A 19,238-nucleotide genomic window follows, 5' to 3' on the forward strand; every position below is an offset into this window, starting at 1 on the left:
CGCAACGAATTTGGAAAATCGCAACGACAACTGTAGACTATCGCAACGCAAAGTGCGAACTGGAAAATCGCAACGCGATTTTCAACTATCGCAACGCGATTTTCAATTATCGCAACGCGAAATGCAACGCAAATTTGCGATAGTGAAGATCGCAATGCGAATTAGAGATCGTATTGCGATTTTGTTGGTCATTTTCGTAAATCAAAAAAAAAATTGATCAAAATCGTATATTATCTGGAATTTTTGGTCACTGAGATTATTTTCTCTTTTTTTTAAATATGAGTGGTTATCTTTATTGAATTGTTTTGAATTAAGACTAAATGAATAAAATATAAAAAAATTAGGACTAATGTTATTGTTATACCGAGCTCATATTAAACATCCTTTTAATTTTAATGATCAATAATATAGCAATATTTTAATTAAATAATTAAATATTATTCTAAAAATATTCATTTCTTATCAAATATATAATTGAATAACCTTAGTTGTCCTTTAGAAGAATTTAAATTTCTATGCTTCCTGATTGAGGCCAAGCTCTAATGATGGGTGATTTGATGTTTAGCAGTCACGGAAGCTCATCATGTTGTGGCTGCGAATCCAATGTAACGAACTCTTTGCAAATTTATATATTATAATACTCAATTGCAAGTACTGTCAAAAGGTCGGTGGCCATTATTTAATTTTGTGGGACGAAAGGGTTAATGCATAGCTGCATTGCCATCTAATCGGACCTGATACTTCGATTTTTACTATACTATGGCATAATCATTCAATGCGTTTATCTGTGCTTGCTTTTGTCCAAATTTAAAGTTGTTTAGGGACAAAGTTCAAATTTACCCTTTTTTAATATAATTTTCTTCTTCCCCTGCTTCCCTACTTGCGTCGCCGAACACCCCTTCTTTGTTGCACATGACATAGAAAACTGGAAAAAGGAAACTTTTTCAACAATCAAATGTTGTCCACGGATAATCGATCTCCTTTGGATTCTCTTTCGTTTCTGTGCTTATCTGAATCTAGCTTGCTTTCTGGTATGCATCCTCTTAATCTGTCCAGGGGTGTTGCATGTGCTTATTACTTTTTGTTTATACAAGGTGATCTTTTGGAATTCATATGAACATCCTCTGTTTGGAAGGGTGGAAAGTGTAGGAAAACACGACGGAAAGTTAATATCTGAAGTTCAGTTTCTGGAAACATATCTAATTTTTCTTTTCCTAAGTGATAGATTATTGACATGATTTTTTAAATTGTTTTCTGAGTTAAAGGATCAAACACTTGGTACATGGTGAAAGTTCCTGAAATAGAAAGCAAGGATCTTTGTGCTTTAGTATTTCAATAGCAAGTGAGTGAATTTTGTGTTGTTATTTCATTTCTGTGTTCTACAAAGGTAAAGGCCATGGATGGGACATTGGGAATGGAAGAGTTCACCCAGATTGTCCTAATGCTGCAAATCCATACCATGAATGTGGTGTCCTCTGCTTAGAGAAGATTGTTGAAGGCAAGGGAACAAAGGCAAAGGAAAAAAAGAAATTAAGTAATCAAATTCAAATCCCACCCTTTCTTAGCTGCTTTATTTCCTTTTTTTTTTAAGGTCATTGTTTGTTCAATTCCATGGAAAATCACTGTCAATTTTCCAGTTAAATGTTTAATGGAAAACACCATGACCTTGAGCTTCATGTGCTATTGATTCATTCACAGCGATTGATGCAAGGTTATGACTAGAATCTAGTTAATGGTTTAAGTAAATTAGTACAATTTTATTTACGAAAACTTGTTGGCCTTGAAACCGAACCACAATTGGATGTCTTGTGCAACGGAGAAGATGAACGGAAAGAAGGGGTATTCCGAGTGGGGAAGTAGGGGAAGAAGAAAAGTATATTAAAAGGGTAAATTAGAACTTCGTCTCTAAACTACTTTGAATTTATAAAAAGATCACCAATTAGTATTTTATCTAAATTTCAGGGGTTGAAGTAAAAATTAAACCTTTTACTAACTGCCACATCATCAAACTAACGCAAGTTAACGTCTCTGTGACCATATCTTAATTAAAAGTGATCATATATTATGTTTTTTTAATTCAGTGACCATTTATGTAGTTTACCCTAAATATTATTATGAAATCGTAAAAAACACAAAAAAATTATGATTATTTAAGTGATTTTAAATAAAAGTATTTACTCTCTTAAGGCCATCTCCAGCTCTCATCTCTACTCTACAACATCTCTATCTCTACTCTAAATATGAAATATTAATTCATCTCAAGCACTATCTATACATTATCACAAACTCTACTTTATTCACAATATTTAACTATTAATATGTTTATTTATCTAATTTCAATATATTTTTATCTATCTTGCAATTTAATCTACTTGAATTTATTATATTATGTTTAATTTTTATTTTATTGTGTAGAAATTACAATAAAAAACATAAAAGAGAAAATATTGTAACAAATAAAAGGAAAGAAAAAGAAAATAACAAAAGAAAGTTAAAAAAACAAAAACCAAAAATCATAAAAAAAAATATGTAGTGCAGTTACAGTGCAACTCTAGATGTAGAATATCACTGTAGATTTTCTCTACTCTAGCATTGAAAGTGAAGATGGGCTGGAGTTGAAATTCATCTCCAAAGTGAAGATTTTCTATACTCTAACGATACGCTGGAGATGGTCTAATACTAGAATTTGATATTACCACCTTTTGATTTAAATTTATTATGATTTAATTCTTGTACTTTTATAATATTATTAATAATTCTTTTAATAATTGCTTTAGAATGATAGTGTGGATTTTCATTATTCTATTGACATCATTATCAATAGACAATTAGTAAGACTCAAGTTTTAGTTTTAAAAATAACCAGCAAGTATTGGGTGTAGCAGTAAGGGATATTCCGCTCTCAAAAAGAAAATTTAGTTTGAAACTCAGGCCGATCGAGCATCTGGTTCAAAGAGAGAGAAAAAGAGTGCCTAAAACTTCTAGCATAGATCTGCTCTATTTGGGATAATTCCGAGCAAAACAGACTCCAAATTCGAATTTGAATTTAGGATGTTGAGGCGTGTCTTTCAATAATTTTTAGAAACATTTAGTCGTTATCAATATCATATGATATACGATACCAAATTATGGTAATTGACAAAAAGTGACCACGTATGTTACGATTTTAGACAACTTTTATAAAAAGAAGTAGAAAAAATAAAATGAGAAAAAATAAGATAAATAAATATGAAAAAAAAGAGCTATTAAAGCTTCCCAAAACGAAACATTTTAGGAGGATTTTTTTTGAAAGTTTAGAGTAATTATAATGTTGTAATTGTTTAAAAAAAATTAATCATTAACAATGCTCATCTACATATGAATCTATTTGAATTTAATACCTCTAAATAGAATAATATCTTTTTTGCCATTAAAATAACTTGATTAATCTGTTTTAAGAGTGCTCTTCAAATTAAAAAACCGATATTTTTTAGTCAACTTATTTTTTACCCTACCCATAATCAAGATTAAATAGCATATACTGTAGTTTATATTCCACTTTTCTTTATTCATTTAATTTAATCCCTTTTAATTCATCAGAAAGATTCCTTTTATTTTATTTTTAAAGCTTTTTCTTCAAGAGTTCTTTCTTTTTAAAAAAAAATAGAATTAAATTTAAAATTTGTAAAAAAAACATAAAATCCATTATGTGGATTACGATCCAGCCTAACTTAGTACTTGTATTCATAAAGCAATTAGATGGAATGTTATCGGTATGAAATCCACGTGGGCAGAACGAGTCAAAAAAAAAAAACTCTCATGGTCGGAAAGAGGAAGATGGTCATTTTCCAATATCTTAGGGTGTGGGTCCCGGTATAATTTTTTATTTATATTTACAAATTGGAATCGATTGTGCTATATCTCCTCCAAATTCCAATGATCATTACACTCAGTTGGACCCCACGGCCGTTTTCCAGCTATTTTTCAATTTTCATCTGTTAAGTTTATCCCATGTAGACTCCCCTACGGCCCTACCCCACCTTCACTTTCTCTCCTTCTCCGTCCTTCACCATGAAATTTTTTTTCATGCTTCAATTCCACCACCGCCGTCCACCACAATCTCCTCCTATAAAAACCCACCATTGTTTTGATTCTCCATTTGACCTAAATCAAGCAGAAACATTAAGCCAATATGAGAGTTTCTGCCATTGCTGCTACTTTCAACCCATTCACTTCGCCTGCTACTCCAAAACTCACTCAGACTCAATCGTCTTTTCCCTCTCCCGCCATTGCTCCTCTCAATCTCATTACTCGTGAGAATCAAGAGCTTTCGTGGAATCATTTGAATCATTCTAACTCGGATAAACTCGCCAAGAATTGGATGGAGTATCAAGGGATCAATAACTGGGACGACTTGCTCGACCCGCTTGATGATGTTCTACGGAGTGAGATTCTGAGGTACGGTCAATTCGTTGAAGCGGCGTATCGTGCTTTTGATTTCGACGCCTCTTCGCCGACTTTTGGGTCGTGTAAGTTCACCAAGAACTCGTTGCTGACTCGGTGTTGCATTAAAGAGACTGGTTATAAACCGACCAAGAACTTGCGAGCGACTTGCGGGATTCAGTTGCCGGGTTGGGTTGATCGAGGTCCGAGCTGGGTTTCGACTCGGTCGAGCTGGATCGGTTACGTCGCGGTGTGTCAAGACAAGGATGAGATCGCTAGGCTCGGCAGGCGCGACGTGACGATTGCATTCCGGGGTACCGCCACGTGCTTAGAGTGGCTCGAGAATCTACGCGCAACGTTAACCGATGTGGGTGGTCGAGGCGGTGGGGCCATGGTGGAGAGTGGGTTCTTGAGCCTCTACACTTCCGGGAACGCCACGTGTCCCAGCTTGCAGCAAATGGTGAGGGAAGAGATCGAGAGAGTACTCGAAATGTACGAGGACGAGCCGTTAAGCCTGACCATCACCGGCCACAGCCTCGGCGCGGCTCTAGCTATACTCGCTGCGTACGACATAAACACTAGCTTCAACAATGCACTGCCGGTGACCGTCCTATCGTTCGGAGGACCGCGGGTGGGAAACCAAAGCTTCAGATGCCAACTAGAACAAAGCGGGACCAAGATTCTACGTATAGTAAACTCCGATGATCTTATCACGAAAGTACCAGGCTTCGTAATCAATGACGATGACACGACGGTCAATGCGGCGGGGCTATCGAGCTGGGTTCAGAGACGCGTGGAAGAAGCGCAACTAGTTTACGCCGACGTAGGGCAGGAGCTAAGACTGAGCAGCAGACAGTGCCCACACTTGAGCAAAGGAGGCGTGGTTGCATGTCACGAACTCGGCACGTATCTAGAGTTAGTAAATGGTTTTGTTAGTTCAAATTGTCCCTTTCGAGCCGCTGCCAGCAGAGTTTTATGCTAAATCTATCGGGAAATTTTAGGATCTTTGTAGATAAAAACTATAAGTGTATTTATGCAGTTGTACACATAAGATTCGATTATAGGTCTAAAGATTAGAAATGTGTATATTATATTAAATTTGCTAAATAATTGTAAATAAATGATTAAAATTATCTATTTCTTTTGTCTAATCAGTTAGGCATTGTACATGTTATTACTAATATTTTTATTTATAATAAAATATTTGTTATTTTGATGGTAATTCCCTTTTTTTTAAGAGTCCGTATTTTATGTAAGATCTTGATTGATTGATTGATTGATGGTGAATTTTTTAATAGAAGCCGATGAAATCTTGATGCTCCGTCACAAAGGTCGGGCATTTTTAAACGGCATCACTTAATGAAGAGGAGAAAGGCAATGAGTAATAACAAATAAAATGGAGAGTAATAGGTTTTTTTCACTAACTGTAGAAATGAATTACAATAGATGATGAACACATTGCAATGACTGGGTATTTATAACCCAATATTAGCAACCTGACAAATCTAACAAATTCTTTACTAATTGCCAACTAACATCAAACTATTAATTGTCTAACAGAAGCCATTAGTATTATTAAAAGTGAAAATATCTGAAATTACAATAAAAGTTTAAAACTATTTTTTTATAATAGTTTACAACTATCATCATAAATCAAATACATAGTTTGAACTTTTCCTCTAATATTGAAACTAATCACTTTAGATCATATAAGGACCATACATGGAAAAAGTTAAAAATTCAACCAAAAGACTCGAACAAAAATATATATGAATAAATTTGATTGCATCGACAAATGAACCACAAAAGGAAATTAAGCTATTGAAAGACCACTAAGAACCACAAATCAGAACCGAACGTCGTGAGAAACTATATACGAACGCAAAATCATACATCCAAATTCAATACAAAGGTCTATAGTGAAGATCGACAAGATTTCAAATAAGCGTCATCTTGATAAATCATGGCATCATCAAATTCTACCTTGAGAAAACATAAATAAAAGAATGACCAATCGAACAAGGAAAAAATTTAAAAAAATGCGTCACAAAGACAAAGATAAACGTGCCACAAAGATAGAGATAAATGTGCCATAAAAGACAGAGATAAATGTGCCATAAAAGACAGAGATACACGTATCATAAAGGCAGAATTATTCATATTAAAATAAAATAAAAACAAAGAGAAAATAAAACCAATGGTCGGCAACCTGCATCAAAATTGATGTTGTCGTCGACTAAACAAAATCAAAGAAGAAAAAATTTATATGATCTATAAAAACGACTTGATGGTGACTTAAGTACTTTAATCCATTAAATAATCTTATTCAATCAAGTATTTATTCTGATTTTACAAATTGAATTGAATTGTCCAACTCAATAACTACAACCAATTACTTAATTTATTATTTTTTATTAAGCTAAGGTGATTACAAAGTAGTATATGTTCTAAATACTCTTATTTATTTGACAATGAACGCTCAATCACCCTGTTGCAGTCGTTGGTGCTCGAACCTGTGACCTCTAGGAACAACAACGATTCTGTAACACCCCCAACCCGTACCCGACCCAAATACGAGTCTGAGATGTCACATTGACTTTTTAAAACAATATTATTACAAAATAACAGAACATTTGGACTTATATTAAGAAAATATGATAATATATTGTTGTATTATGTTTCGTTATAACAAATTTAAGGAAAAAATGTTTTATGAATAGTATTGTATTGTATGAATAGTAACGATGTTGTGTAAATAGTACCGATACTGTGTGAACAGTAATGAACAATATCGATGCACAAAACATCGAATGTAAAATGTGTATCGATACTACTATAGTGTATGAATACACTGCTACAGTAATTTCAGCCTAACATATATAAAACTCATAAAAAAAATTAAACTTGTATCACTATAAAGTTACCATTTACATAAATACGTTTAAAGCATTACCAAACTCGATCAGAGCATACATACTTAACGACTTTGTTTACATGCCAACTTATTTATTACATAAGAAGACATACTGTGTAATTTACTTCTGATCTTCAAGTAGAGATATGTTGTTCTACTGAGTTTATATTGGACCTTTCTGCTTTTCGGTACCTACGTGTAAAACGCTTACACGCTAAGTCATAGGCAGACTTATTGAGGAATAAAAATAATGATGCATTTCTTATAAATATAAACATACAATCTATTAATTCAATCATGTCACATGTACTCCAGTGTAAAGAATAATAACATGATAGCATATAATAATACCAACACTTTTGATACCTGTTATAAGCCCATGTACATTACTGAGAATTTAAGGTATGTGAGTACATTGAGGTTGTGCACAATTATGCTGTCACCATAGCTCAATCGATGTCCCTAAGGACCAGTCCATATGTTCTGAAGAACATAGGTAATTAGTACATATGTCCCGAAGAACATAGGTAATCAGTCCATATTTTCTGAATAACATAGGTAACCCTCGACTCTTGGCATGCCAACTATACCCCTAGCTCTCATATCACATAACATGGGCACTATCATTATGCTTCATATATTCATATCATTGCTCTTATGATCACATATTTCTTTTATCCTGTCACATATCACATGTGCATATAATCATCAATCTCATCTCATATAACATATTATTTAAATATGTTCACATGAATCATATGTCATCTAATATATCATATAAACATATATAATTTATGCATGTATATATATAATGTCATCATCTATGCATGTTCATAATCATATAACTATGAAAACCAACATAGGAAATAGACTTATCACAAGTCTTATTTCATTACACTATATCTATAGTATGCACTCACCTTGGCCTCACTTAATTCCCAATTCCACCTCTAATATTTCTTTCTTTGAGTTGAATCCTAATTCGGTGATCGTTCTGAAACTTGCTCACGTTCGCTGTCTACATAATCATACATTATACATATCAGTATTCTCAATAGCATACTCTAGTTTTCATTTCTTAAACTAAAGGAAAAATCTATTACCATTTTCCCTTTGAAGTGTATCGATACACACTATAGGGTATCGGTACATCCCTTTACTGGTGTATCGATACACTGCCTATGTATCGATACACTTATTGCATTCGAAGTTTTCATATCAAGGGAAGCACGAAAATTCACTCCTTTCAACTTCAATACTTTATGTTTCCTCCCCTTTTATGTTATTAACTCAAGTAAACATACTTAAACCAAATTATACTCATTTATCACATCTTAAATCTCAAAATCCTATTCTTCATATAAAAATCAATAATCATACCAATTTTTCAAGATGTTCCAAATCCAATTATATTACTTTATATCTCTTAATTAAGTTGATGACAAGTCAAATTCCATCTCAGAATTCCTTTATTAACTTTTTTCCAGAAATTCACTTAAAAACTCATTCTCTTTAATCTTTCATAACTTCTTCATCTTTTGATTTTAAGGCAACTTAAGCTTTTCTTAAGCTTACGTATCAACTAAGGATCAAAACTCACACTTAAAATTAACAAATAATCAGCTAACAAGAAAACTCACCTTTAATTGAGGCTTACGGGGATAAAAAGGAGTAGACAAGGAGATAAGCTTCCAGATACTCTCTAACCCACATGCTTATCTCTTTAAATAAGAGATAACTATCTTTTACATGAAAAGACCACATTACCCTTCATATTTTCATTCCTCATAATTTAATCCAATACCAGAATATTTCACTTTAAATCCATGAACTTTTCATTTTTTCCTAAATAAATCACCAAATTTCAAAATTTCTCATTTTAGTCACTAACCTCGATTTTGAAATGTTACAGATTCCTTTAACCACTGAGGTAAGTTGGTTTGTGCCTCAATTTAATGTACGTGTGATTTCTCTTTTAATATATTCTAACTATTAATTTGATTATATTATATAGTAATTAATTCTCATTTCAATCCATTTAAATATATATTACTTATGTCAGTAATCTTTAAAATAGATGGTTAAAATGGGTTGTAGATTCGGTATTCATTGAGACTAAGACTAAAATTTGTAGAAATTGTTTGATATATATTACTAATAATTATAGTGCATACATTATATTTCAAAAAACCATACCAAACTTTCCTTTTTGTTACCCTAACCCTAAACTTGTTGGATTCTAAATATCCGATAAGCAAGTATATTATATATGTTAGGTCTAAAATATTTTTATTAAAAAAATTATCTGATAATAAATTTATACCATACTTAAATCAAAATAATCAGATATATTGATTTTAAGTATTCTTGAAATTGATTTGGTGAACCTTCACCATAAAAAAATCACATAAAATAATATTTTTTAATATATAGAAGAAATTTAATTAAGTGCAATAAATTAATTGTCTAGGACAAAGCCCATCAAATCATCTCCTCCCCATATCACAATGATCGTCAAAGCGAATCTTAAGGCGCATGTCTCACGTGGAAGAGCAAAACTACATGCAGTACCTTTCCGTGTTGGAAACGAAAATGCAGTGTTCTGTCGTACCGAAATCAGCATAAGTAGTTGAAATCTCCGGTACAATTAAAAAAGTCGTTATCTAAAATATTAATAATTTTTTAATATTTTTGATAAAATATTATCTAAAATATTATTTTTTTATTAAAAATTATTAATATTAGGCGTTACATAAAATATTTAATATTTTTGATAAAACGATATTTAATATATTTTTTTTCTACCGAAAATATTTAATATTGGATTCTACTAAAAATTAATTAACAAAATTAATATTTTTGATAAAAAAATATTATTTTAATTAATTTTTTATCAAAAATATTAAAATATATTAATATTTATGATAATTTTTTTAACTATATATTAAGACTACAGTATAATACAATGAGTACTACTAAACCTACCAAAAAAATAATAAAAAATTTAGTCATGTTGAAAACAACAATTAGTGGACTAACCCTTTTTCAGTTTTATTTTCCCAGGCCCTACTAGACTACACGTGGCGTTTTGTTGCTGACTTTGTTTATCATGTTACTATCATTTCACTATCATTTTACTAAAAAATATAATAATAAAAATCAAATATTCATTGATTTAATTTAATTACCAGATTAAAACTAGATTGATGTTTGATTCAAATCATATTTGGACAAATTTAATTCAAACTATCGGGTCGGGCTTTTTAAAAAAAAAATGGGTTCGGATCGTGTCCGAATTTTTTAAGGACAAAGTTCAGGTTTGGTTGGACCACCCTATCCGACCCATGTCCATCCCTACCGCTGATATCAACCGCTCGACAAATCGTAGCCGACAAAGAAGTCTGCTTACGACCTACCAAGGGAGTCGTGGGCAATTACGTAAATAATTTGCAATATAAATATAAAACTATTCAAACATCGAAACTTTTAAAATAATTTGATATTTATCAATGAATGTTTTAATATTTATTTTTTTATACATGTATGTATAATTATATAATAGCGTAAATATTACACGTATAATTTATTATTTACTTAATAAGAACATTTTAGTTAATAATATATTTTTAATATGTCGCTTTAATAATATATAGTGGTATACAACATACGTTGTAGACTTATCCTAATTTAAATTATCAATGTTATAAATAATATTGATTTCTTTAATTGGAATTAAAGATTGAAATCCGATATAATGAATAAAAAATAGAGCTAAAAATTATCTGTAATAATGTTTTATAATATTTAATTTATGAAAATATATATTGTGCAAGATCCGGTTGGAATGAATGGGAGACGGTTGGGTACGTTGAGTTCAGCGCACGTGAAATATAGAAAAAGGTGAGTTGCTGTCCAAATGCTAACAAAGCATTCCTTTTTTATTATTTTATTAAAAGAATTGGTATGTTTAGTAAAACACTTGGTACATTTAGACTATCCCTAATACAATTACTCAGTTGAGATAATTCCACTCGGTTGCTTAGGAACCAAAGAGAAAATATCCATTAATTAATTAATTATTCTGGTTGTGTGATTGACAGAGAAGGCCAAGGCCACTAAAACTGGACTAAAATTATCGATTTTCTCAGTATGATTTGACGTTAAAAAACTTTGTTTTGACTTGTCTCGAATCATAGTTTCATATCTATGCCCATGAATCTCATGGGTTTGAAAAACAAAACTTTCAAGGCCAAACGAATTTATTCTTGTCATTGTCATCGTTGTACGTTTTTATTATTATTGACAATTATATTAACCAAATATAATTATATTTAATTTATCACGTGCATTTGCGTGTGTATGTGTTAGACCTAAGAGTTTGTTTTAGTTAGGATTCACCATTAAAAAAAAAAAGTCGTAATCCCAAAAGCCAACAAAACAGTCGTTATCCAATGCTGTTTGCATACTGCCATGCAAAACGGCCAACCATACATGATTTGTCTTATTCCCAAAAACATGAATTAATATATAATATATTGATCGAATATAATTTTACGCGTCATCATTAAATCACAAAAGTAGTTTATTATTAAAAATAAAATTTGATGAATTTAGTTTGAAATTCAGTTTACGATTTATAAATTTATATACCATTAGTGTATCAAATACAAATATAAAATATATAGTCTGATAAATTCGTTTATTTTCGCAGTCACTTCTATGCATTAGATTGCTGTCGGGGGGCTCCAAACTTTTTTATTCATGGTATGTATGTACTATGATTAACATTTTGTTCCAAACAAAAAGAGTTGTATCTATCATACGTCATGTGGCAATAAGGACAGCATATGTTCTCTACCCTTGTAGTTCGAAATATTTAGTTCCAATTGATAACTACTTTAAAAATTTTATTTCTGTCCACTAACTTTTTTTTCATTGTATCGTATATTTTAGAACCGAATCAATATGAAATTCAAATCACAAATTCTAACACTCTTATAAGATCGAATCGGGATTAAATTAACATCTATAAATGACGATTGACTTCAAAACATTGAACAATTACGAGTTTAAATCGAGTCTAAATTATACATGGACAAATGAAATGACACATTTTTTAACAAGATTATATAAATATTCTATACATACATGTTAGGCTTGTCAACTCAACTTGAATTAAACCGAAGATAAAAAAATGACCCGATCCAAAAACTAATTGATACAATATTAACCCGAATTAAAAATCGATCAATCTAATATTAACCAACTAAAAAGTTAACTGATTTGATATTCATCCAACGCAATACACTACTCGACTTGAGTTACATAGCTTGAACTAAATCTAAACAAATTTTGATCCAACCCATATCAAAGAAAAGAATTCAAATCGAATATAATCTGACATGGACGACTTGACCGATACCTTTATATCTCATCACATCATTATATTTTCACACATTTTAAAAATGTTATTAATTCTTTAATAACATTCTACAATTTTCATTTAAAATATATAAAAATCCCATGTGGTAGAATCGTATCATATGACAATAACATCCTCATGAAAATCATTGAAATTTAATAGTTAATATTTATCAAAGAATTCAATTGATAATTTTAAATAGTCTAAGATTATTATAAAATAATAATTGTTTAAAATTTTTCTTAATCAATTGACAATACACATACATCCTCTAAAGTAAGTTTCTTGAACCCAAGTTTTCTAGTGAAAACACCATTCTCTTTAATACTAAAACTACTCAATGAATTCAAGAATTTAATTGATTTAATTCCTCAATTCAATGAAAAAACACTCAAAGGCTTAATTCTTCAAGCACCACTTAAAAGAATAATATGTATACTAAAAAGAAAATTAGTTGTCAGCTACTCTTTAACTTTTCTTCTTAAATATAAACACTCTTAAATGTACATAAAATGAACCCAATACCACTAAATCAATGAAGCTGAGGGATGGTAGAATGCTTGAGTATATGGATGAGATTGCTGAGGAAACCGTGATTTCTATAAGTCCTTGCTTGGTTGTCCCAATTTGGATGTTAGGGGTTGTCGGTGCCTCTGTTGAAAGGAATTCTGAATGATTTCTTCTCAGATGTGGCCCGGGTTGTTATGAGTATGCCTGTCACTAGGGAAGAGATTCAGGACTCAATGAAGGGGATTAATGGGACAAGGCCTTAGGCCATATGGCTACACCTGATGTTTCTTTAAGGAGGCTTGAAGAGCTGGGAGAAGATCTGATCAGTGTTGTTAGCTACTTCTTCCGCACTGGGTATATGCACCCCGCGTCCAACAACACTACCTTGGTGCTTTTTCCCAAGGTCCTAAACCCTTCTTCTATGATGGAGTTTACTGTAGAGTTATTTTCAAGTGCATCACTAGGGTTATCACTGGGAGAATTTCTAGATCTTTGGATGAGGTCGTTGCTCCTAGTCAGAGTGCCTTGATTTGTGGGAAGAGCATCACTGATAATACCTTGCTTGCCTAGGAGTTGGTCGTGGTTATGGTCGGTCTTCTCCTTCCCCTAGATGTGCGTTCAAGGTCAATATTCAGAAGGTGTTCTATTCATTGTGATTTTTTGTTTAGGGTTTTAGAAGCTTTGAAGGTTCCCAGATCATTATTAGTTGAATTCGAAGATACGTTACTCAGCCTAGGTTCTCTGTTGCACTGAACGGTGGTGTGTTTGGTTATTTTAGAGGTTCCAAAAGGGTTAGGCAGGGGTTTCTCCTTCTACCTACCTATTTGTTTTGGCCGTGAATGTTTTATCTCGGATGCTGGATGAAACGGCTACTCAGGGGCTTTTTCAAGTACCATCGTAAGTGTCATAGGATCAAGATCACACATCTTTGCTTCGCGGATGATCTGCTGATCTTCTCCAAAGGCAAGTATGATGCGGTGAAAGGAATTTGGTGGTTTTGCAGCAGTTTTATGACTTTTCTGGGCTTAGGTTCAACCTTGCTAAAAGTAAGTTGTACACTGTAGGGGTTTCTAATGAGGTGTTACAAGATATTGCGGAGGATATTAGGTTTAGGATTGGGAGACTGCCTGTCGGATACCTAGGGGGCCCCTGGTTGTTAAGAAACTGTCTGTTGCTGATTACAGGCCTCTGCTGGATAGGATTGAGGCTAAGTTCCAAACCTGGGCTACTAGTAACTTATGCGATGAGGGTCCAGCTCATCCAAGATGTAAATTTTAGTATTCAAAATTACTGGAGCAGACAGTTGATGCTCCCCAAAGTTATTTTACTTAGAATCGATCAACTTTATTCTAGGTTTTTTTGAAAGAATAAGGATGTTGCTTCCAGAGGGGCTCGAGTTTGCTGGGACTCCATTTGCTACCTTAAGTCTAAAGAGGGGCTAATGCTGAAGGATCTGAAAGTCTAGAACAATGTTTGCCTTGTAATGCTTATTAAGGCCATTTTGCAGGTGTAGGTGTCAATTTAGGTGGCTTGGGTTCGTGCTTACATCATGCAGGATGCTTCCTTTTGACAGATGCACCCTAGATTCAGCCATAGCTACGTTTGGAGGAGGATGCTCAAGTTGAGGTCTTCTGTCTTTGTCTCACTTGTGATGGATCCTAGGGTGTCTTCTAGGATGGTGTGGGATGCCCTTAGGAGAAGAGAGAAGGTGGACTAGTATAGGTTGGTCTGCATATCTTCCACTTTCCAAGGCAGTCTATGATTGCTTGGATGGCTGCCTTACATAGATTGCCTACCAGAGATAGGCTATGCAGGTGGATGCAGATTGTGTGCTATGTGGACCAGAGATCACATCGTTTGTTGCGACTTCTCTAAGGAAATTTGGCTTGCTGTTTTGAGGTTGTGTGGGCTGCTGAGGGAAGTGTGTTATTGGCAGGTGGAGCTACGTCTAGCTATGAGGACCTTAAGTGGTAAATCATTGCTTACTGTCATTTTGAAATTAGCTTGGAAATCTATCATTTGCTTTGTCTGGAGGGAGAGGAATTTACGGGTGGTTCAGGGGAAGTATGTTCAAGGGCATGAGTTGTTGAAGAGCAATTAAAGAGGCGGTTAGGCTTAGGATGCTGGGTAAACCTATGAACAAGGACAATCAAGTTAATTTTAATCTGTATAGAATGGGGGTTGGTATAGTTATTAGTTATTTGTCGGGGTGGGTTTTTTTGTGATGTACTTTGGTAGCAGCTTGCTGCTCTTCGGATTAAAAATATACCATCAAATCAAATTGTAATGAATCCATGACTCACAAGTTTCTTCTACTGTCATATGGGTACAAGGAGGAAACTAGGATAAAATTATAGTGCTAAATTGCTTAACTTCAAATTGGCAAGGAGTTAAAAAGTATTTAAACTAAAAACAGAAACTAAGGCTTAATTTGGCTAATCTTAAAACTACAAGGACCTAAAAAAACAAGTAAACAATAAAAGTTGGGGGCAAGGATTAATTTAACTAGTCTCAAAACTGATAAGCCCTAAAAAATAAATTAAACCAAAAAAAGGGTCGGGGCTTAATTTGCCTACTCTCAAAACAATAGGAACCTTAAAAATAATTACACCACCCCTTTCACCATCAATGTGGTTCCGTCCCTGCATGGGTAATAACTTGTTCCATAGCTAGAGTTGGTAAAATTGCCACGGCCTCCTCACCATCAATAAAAAGAAGCCCGCCATTCTTGAAGCACTCTGTTGATAATTTTGCTCTGAACCACGAAAAAACATTCAGCCAAATGCTACGATTTGTTTGCAAAATTTCGAGTTAATCGATTCAATCAAACACTTACGTGTATCTCTTCTTGCTTTGTTTAATATTGATAGCTTCTACCTCACCCACAACTTCATCTCCAATGTAAATTGGAGACCTGAAGTGCAAGCTTTGTGAAACATATATAGCTCCAGGCTAAACAACAATTTCAGATACTCAAAACAGTTTAGTTTCATTCCCATTTTAACATTTTACTCGGTGAGACAATGAAAATGAAGCATAATATAGAGCAGCGAGAGCCCAAATGGAGATTCTAGAGGGTGCCCAAAATCAGTTCGAAATGTTCATGATACAATTCGGACCCAAACACACACACAAAAAATGCACTCATTTTCGAACGAGGAAAAAGTGACATGACTTGAAGTTGAACAAATACCTGACTTGCACACCAAGAAGGCTTAATAATGCTCTGCATGATTACCAAAGCAACATCAGGAGAGTACTGTTTAAAATGCCGATCACTCTCTATAATTCTCTTCCGGCTGCTCTCATTAGATTATATTTTAACCGACATATAGAATGATCTATGTCGATTACAACATCAGTATAAAATTCTATAAATAAAGCTTGTCATTTTATCGTGCTGCGTGTGAAGTAATCAACAAGGAATGAGTTCAAAGTATAACTGTGAGTAACATGAGTAGGAGGTGCTTTGTAGAGTGCGATCTAAGTCGGTTCCAACATCGATCTAAGAACCTACAAATAGAGCTCGTCATTTTGGTGTGCTGTGCGTGGAGTGAAGTAACCCATGAGGAATGAGCTCAAAGCGTTAGTGCGAGTAACAAGAGTAGAATGTATGCGATAGTAGTGCAGAAGTGAAGAATACAGAAAAAGGGAACTAATAGAGAGAGAGTGCTTATGAGTGCATAATGTTATTGGTCTTCCTAAACATTGAACAGAAACATTTCTTTTCACTAACCAATCTCCAACAAAGTGGTGTCAAAGCAGAACAATTTAGGATACTGAACAATCAAAGCTAGAGGATTCAAGAGATTGAACTATCAAAGACTTCCAATTGAGGGATATACATGGTTCATGAAAAGGGAATGCTTGGAATTAGGCGATCGAGAATTGTGATCATCGGAGATGAACCTTGTCCAGGAAAGGGCTAACACCCATAGGAGTGAAAACTCTATAAGTGCACAGACTAGGACCGTGAAGTTAATTGGACCAGGCCAAGACTATCAGTGACTTTGCTAGGATACAATTTTGAAGCAAGTGTGAGGCATTCTCAAGTCATAATGTAGTTTTTTTTTTTCAAGTATTGTTAGTAAAATTAATGGAGTATTCTCTTCATAAATCTATTAGCAGGATGATCAGGACAACCAATCAATGTCGAAGAAATTCTTCAGACAAAAAACTGAGGAACTCAGGGGAAAATCATTATGATTCTGGTTGAAGAAATTTATCAAGCACTTACATTGCCAAAATTAAGGAAAAAAAAGGTAAAATCGACTTACGAAGTGGGAGGAAATAATCCGTGGAAACAATGAAGCAACAAGCAAGCCATGAACAAGCCGATCCCAGCAGCTCGAGCAGATCCAGAATAGAAGTGCAAAGGATTTACATCATGACTCACTTTAGAATACTCACTAGCATCTTCATTTGAAAATGTTCTTGTATGTCTTAAAACATCTTCGATTTAAAGCACGCTTGAGGAAGACGATGATGATGACGAAAAGCGTCTAAAAAAAGACCCCTTTACTAAAAAAGAATTCTTAACAAACATAGTTGAAAATTTCTAGTTTGAAGAGGAGAAAGCTTGAACCTTTCAGCTTTCGTGAAGAGAATGGGAGAAACCCCTTCTCTTTTATCGAACTTCTTTAGCCTTTAGGTATTTTTTCTTATCAACGGCTTAGATCATTTTCTTTTCGATCCAACGGATGTAATACATTGGAGGTGATGAGCAAGCTTATTTCAAGGACCTGATTTTAGAAAGTTTTCCCAGAAAAACTGCAAGAGAGAACTGGTGAAGCCAGCAAGCAAGTGGAAGATATAGTTTGGATGGAGGAATCCTTCAATCAACAAGTGTTTTCACACACTTTCTTTTGGTGAAAATCCTATTAGTTCCCTCTCAAAAGAAAAATAGAGCAATTTAGTCCTTGTCAATTTCAATGGACGGTGATATCATGCAGTCTGTTAGTTCCCTAATCCCTTGCCTCTACCTTTGCAGTCTTTACTGATACGATTTAATGTTTCATTCGCGTTTGTAGCTTGTATGTATGTCTTATGTCATGTGGATATTTTGGTTGAAAAGAAAAGGCACAAAGGTGTCTTGTTCGTGTGCATGCATGCGTTCATGTATGTATTATGCTTGTTTTTTTTGGTTCTGTACTATTGGATTTCATCATGTTCATCGATTCATTGAGTAGTTTTTATTTTCGATTCTCGGCCTTACCTTGATTGAATAAAATGATTATTGTCATCTGCTATATAGGGATTACTGGCATGCTCTTCACCAGATGTTAACGCTATTGTATGTTGTCTATCTTAGCAGATGTATGTTGTCTATCTTAGCAGATGTGTGTTCTACTTTGTGCCAAAACTGGACCATATGGTTTAGATCCTGTTTGTTCATGTGCCGATGTGGTCGGACTTTTATCTATAATTGCACAAGAATTGCTGTCGAATTCGATAGTAGAAAGAATGCTGCATTCCCTTTCTTTCACGGTTCAACCATTTTTTTTCTTGAAACTGCTCCTCGGCATTATCCATGCTTCCAGCAGTCGAGTGTTCTCCTGCTGAAAAGGGGACTTGGACATTGCAAATTCATACTATCATATGTATCCCGAGCCAAAACGTTAAGCCTTATGGTTTCTTGGATATTATTTCATTGTCGAACACTTTAATACAGCGGATAGTCAAAATGTTGTTGATGCACGCGAGGTGTCGTTTTTACATGCACATCACACGGTTGCAGACTGAACTCTTCCTTCCTACCCAACATGTTCCAAAACACAATCAAGTTGGAAATTGGAATTGTATGTGTAGGATGGATTTGATAGTCATTGCAGAAGCTACTGGACGTGGTGCTGATAAGTGAAGTAGCCTGGACATGGTCTTCGGTCGGAGATCTTGATGGAATCATCTCCAATATCACTTTCCGGTAGAGTCTAGAGGTACAGAAAATCATAAAGCGCAAGTGTCAAAGCGG

General features: G+C 33.8%; 1 protein-coding gene and 1 pseudogene across 1 annotated transcript; one reads left to right on the top strand and one right to left on the bottom strand.

Moving 5' to 3' along the window:
• Positions 1 to 4,170: 4,170 nt before the first annotated feature.
• Positions 4,171 to 5,403, top strand: LOC120179900 (phospholipase A(1) DAD1, chloroplastic-like). The gene has a single exon (XM_039185358.1). It carries the CDS (start codon positions 4,171 to 4,173, stop codon positions 5,401 to 5,403), a length of 1,233 nt encoding a protein of 410 aa, XP_039041289.1.
• A 10,334-nt stretch (positions 5,404 to 15,737) lies between these two features.
• Positions 15,738 to 18,037, bottom strand: LOC120179911 (annotated as a pseudogene).
• Positions 18,038 to 19,238: the final 1,201 nt, after the last annotated feature.

Source organism: Hibiscus syriacus, unplaced genomic scaffold (assembly GCF_006381635.1).
Source record: "Hibiscus syriacus cultivar Baekdansim isolate YM2019G1 unplaced genomic scaffold, ASM638163v2 tig00112471_pilon, whole genome shotgun sequence".
In the NCBI taxonomy this organism is placed as follows: Eukaryota; Viridiplantae; Streptophyta; class Magnoliopsida; order Malvales; family Malvaceae; genus Hibiscus; species Hibiscus syriacus.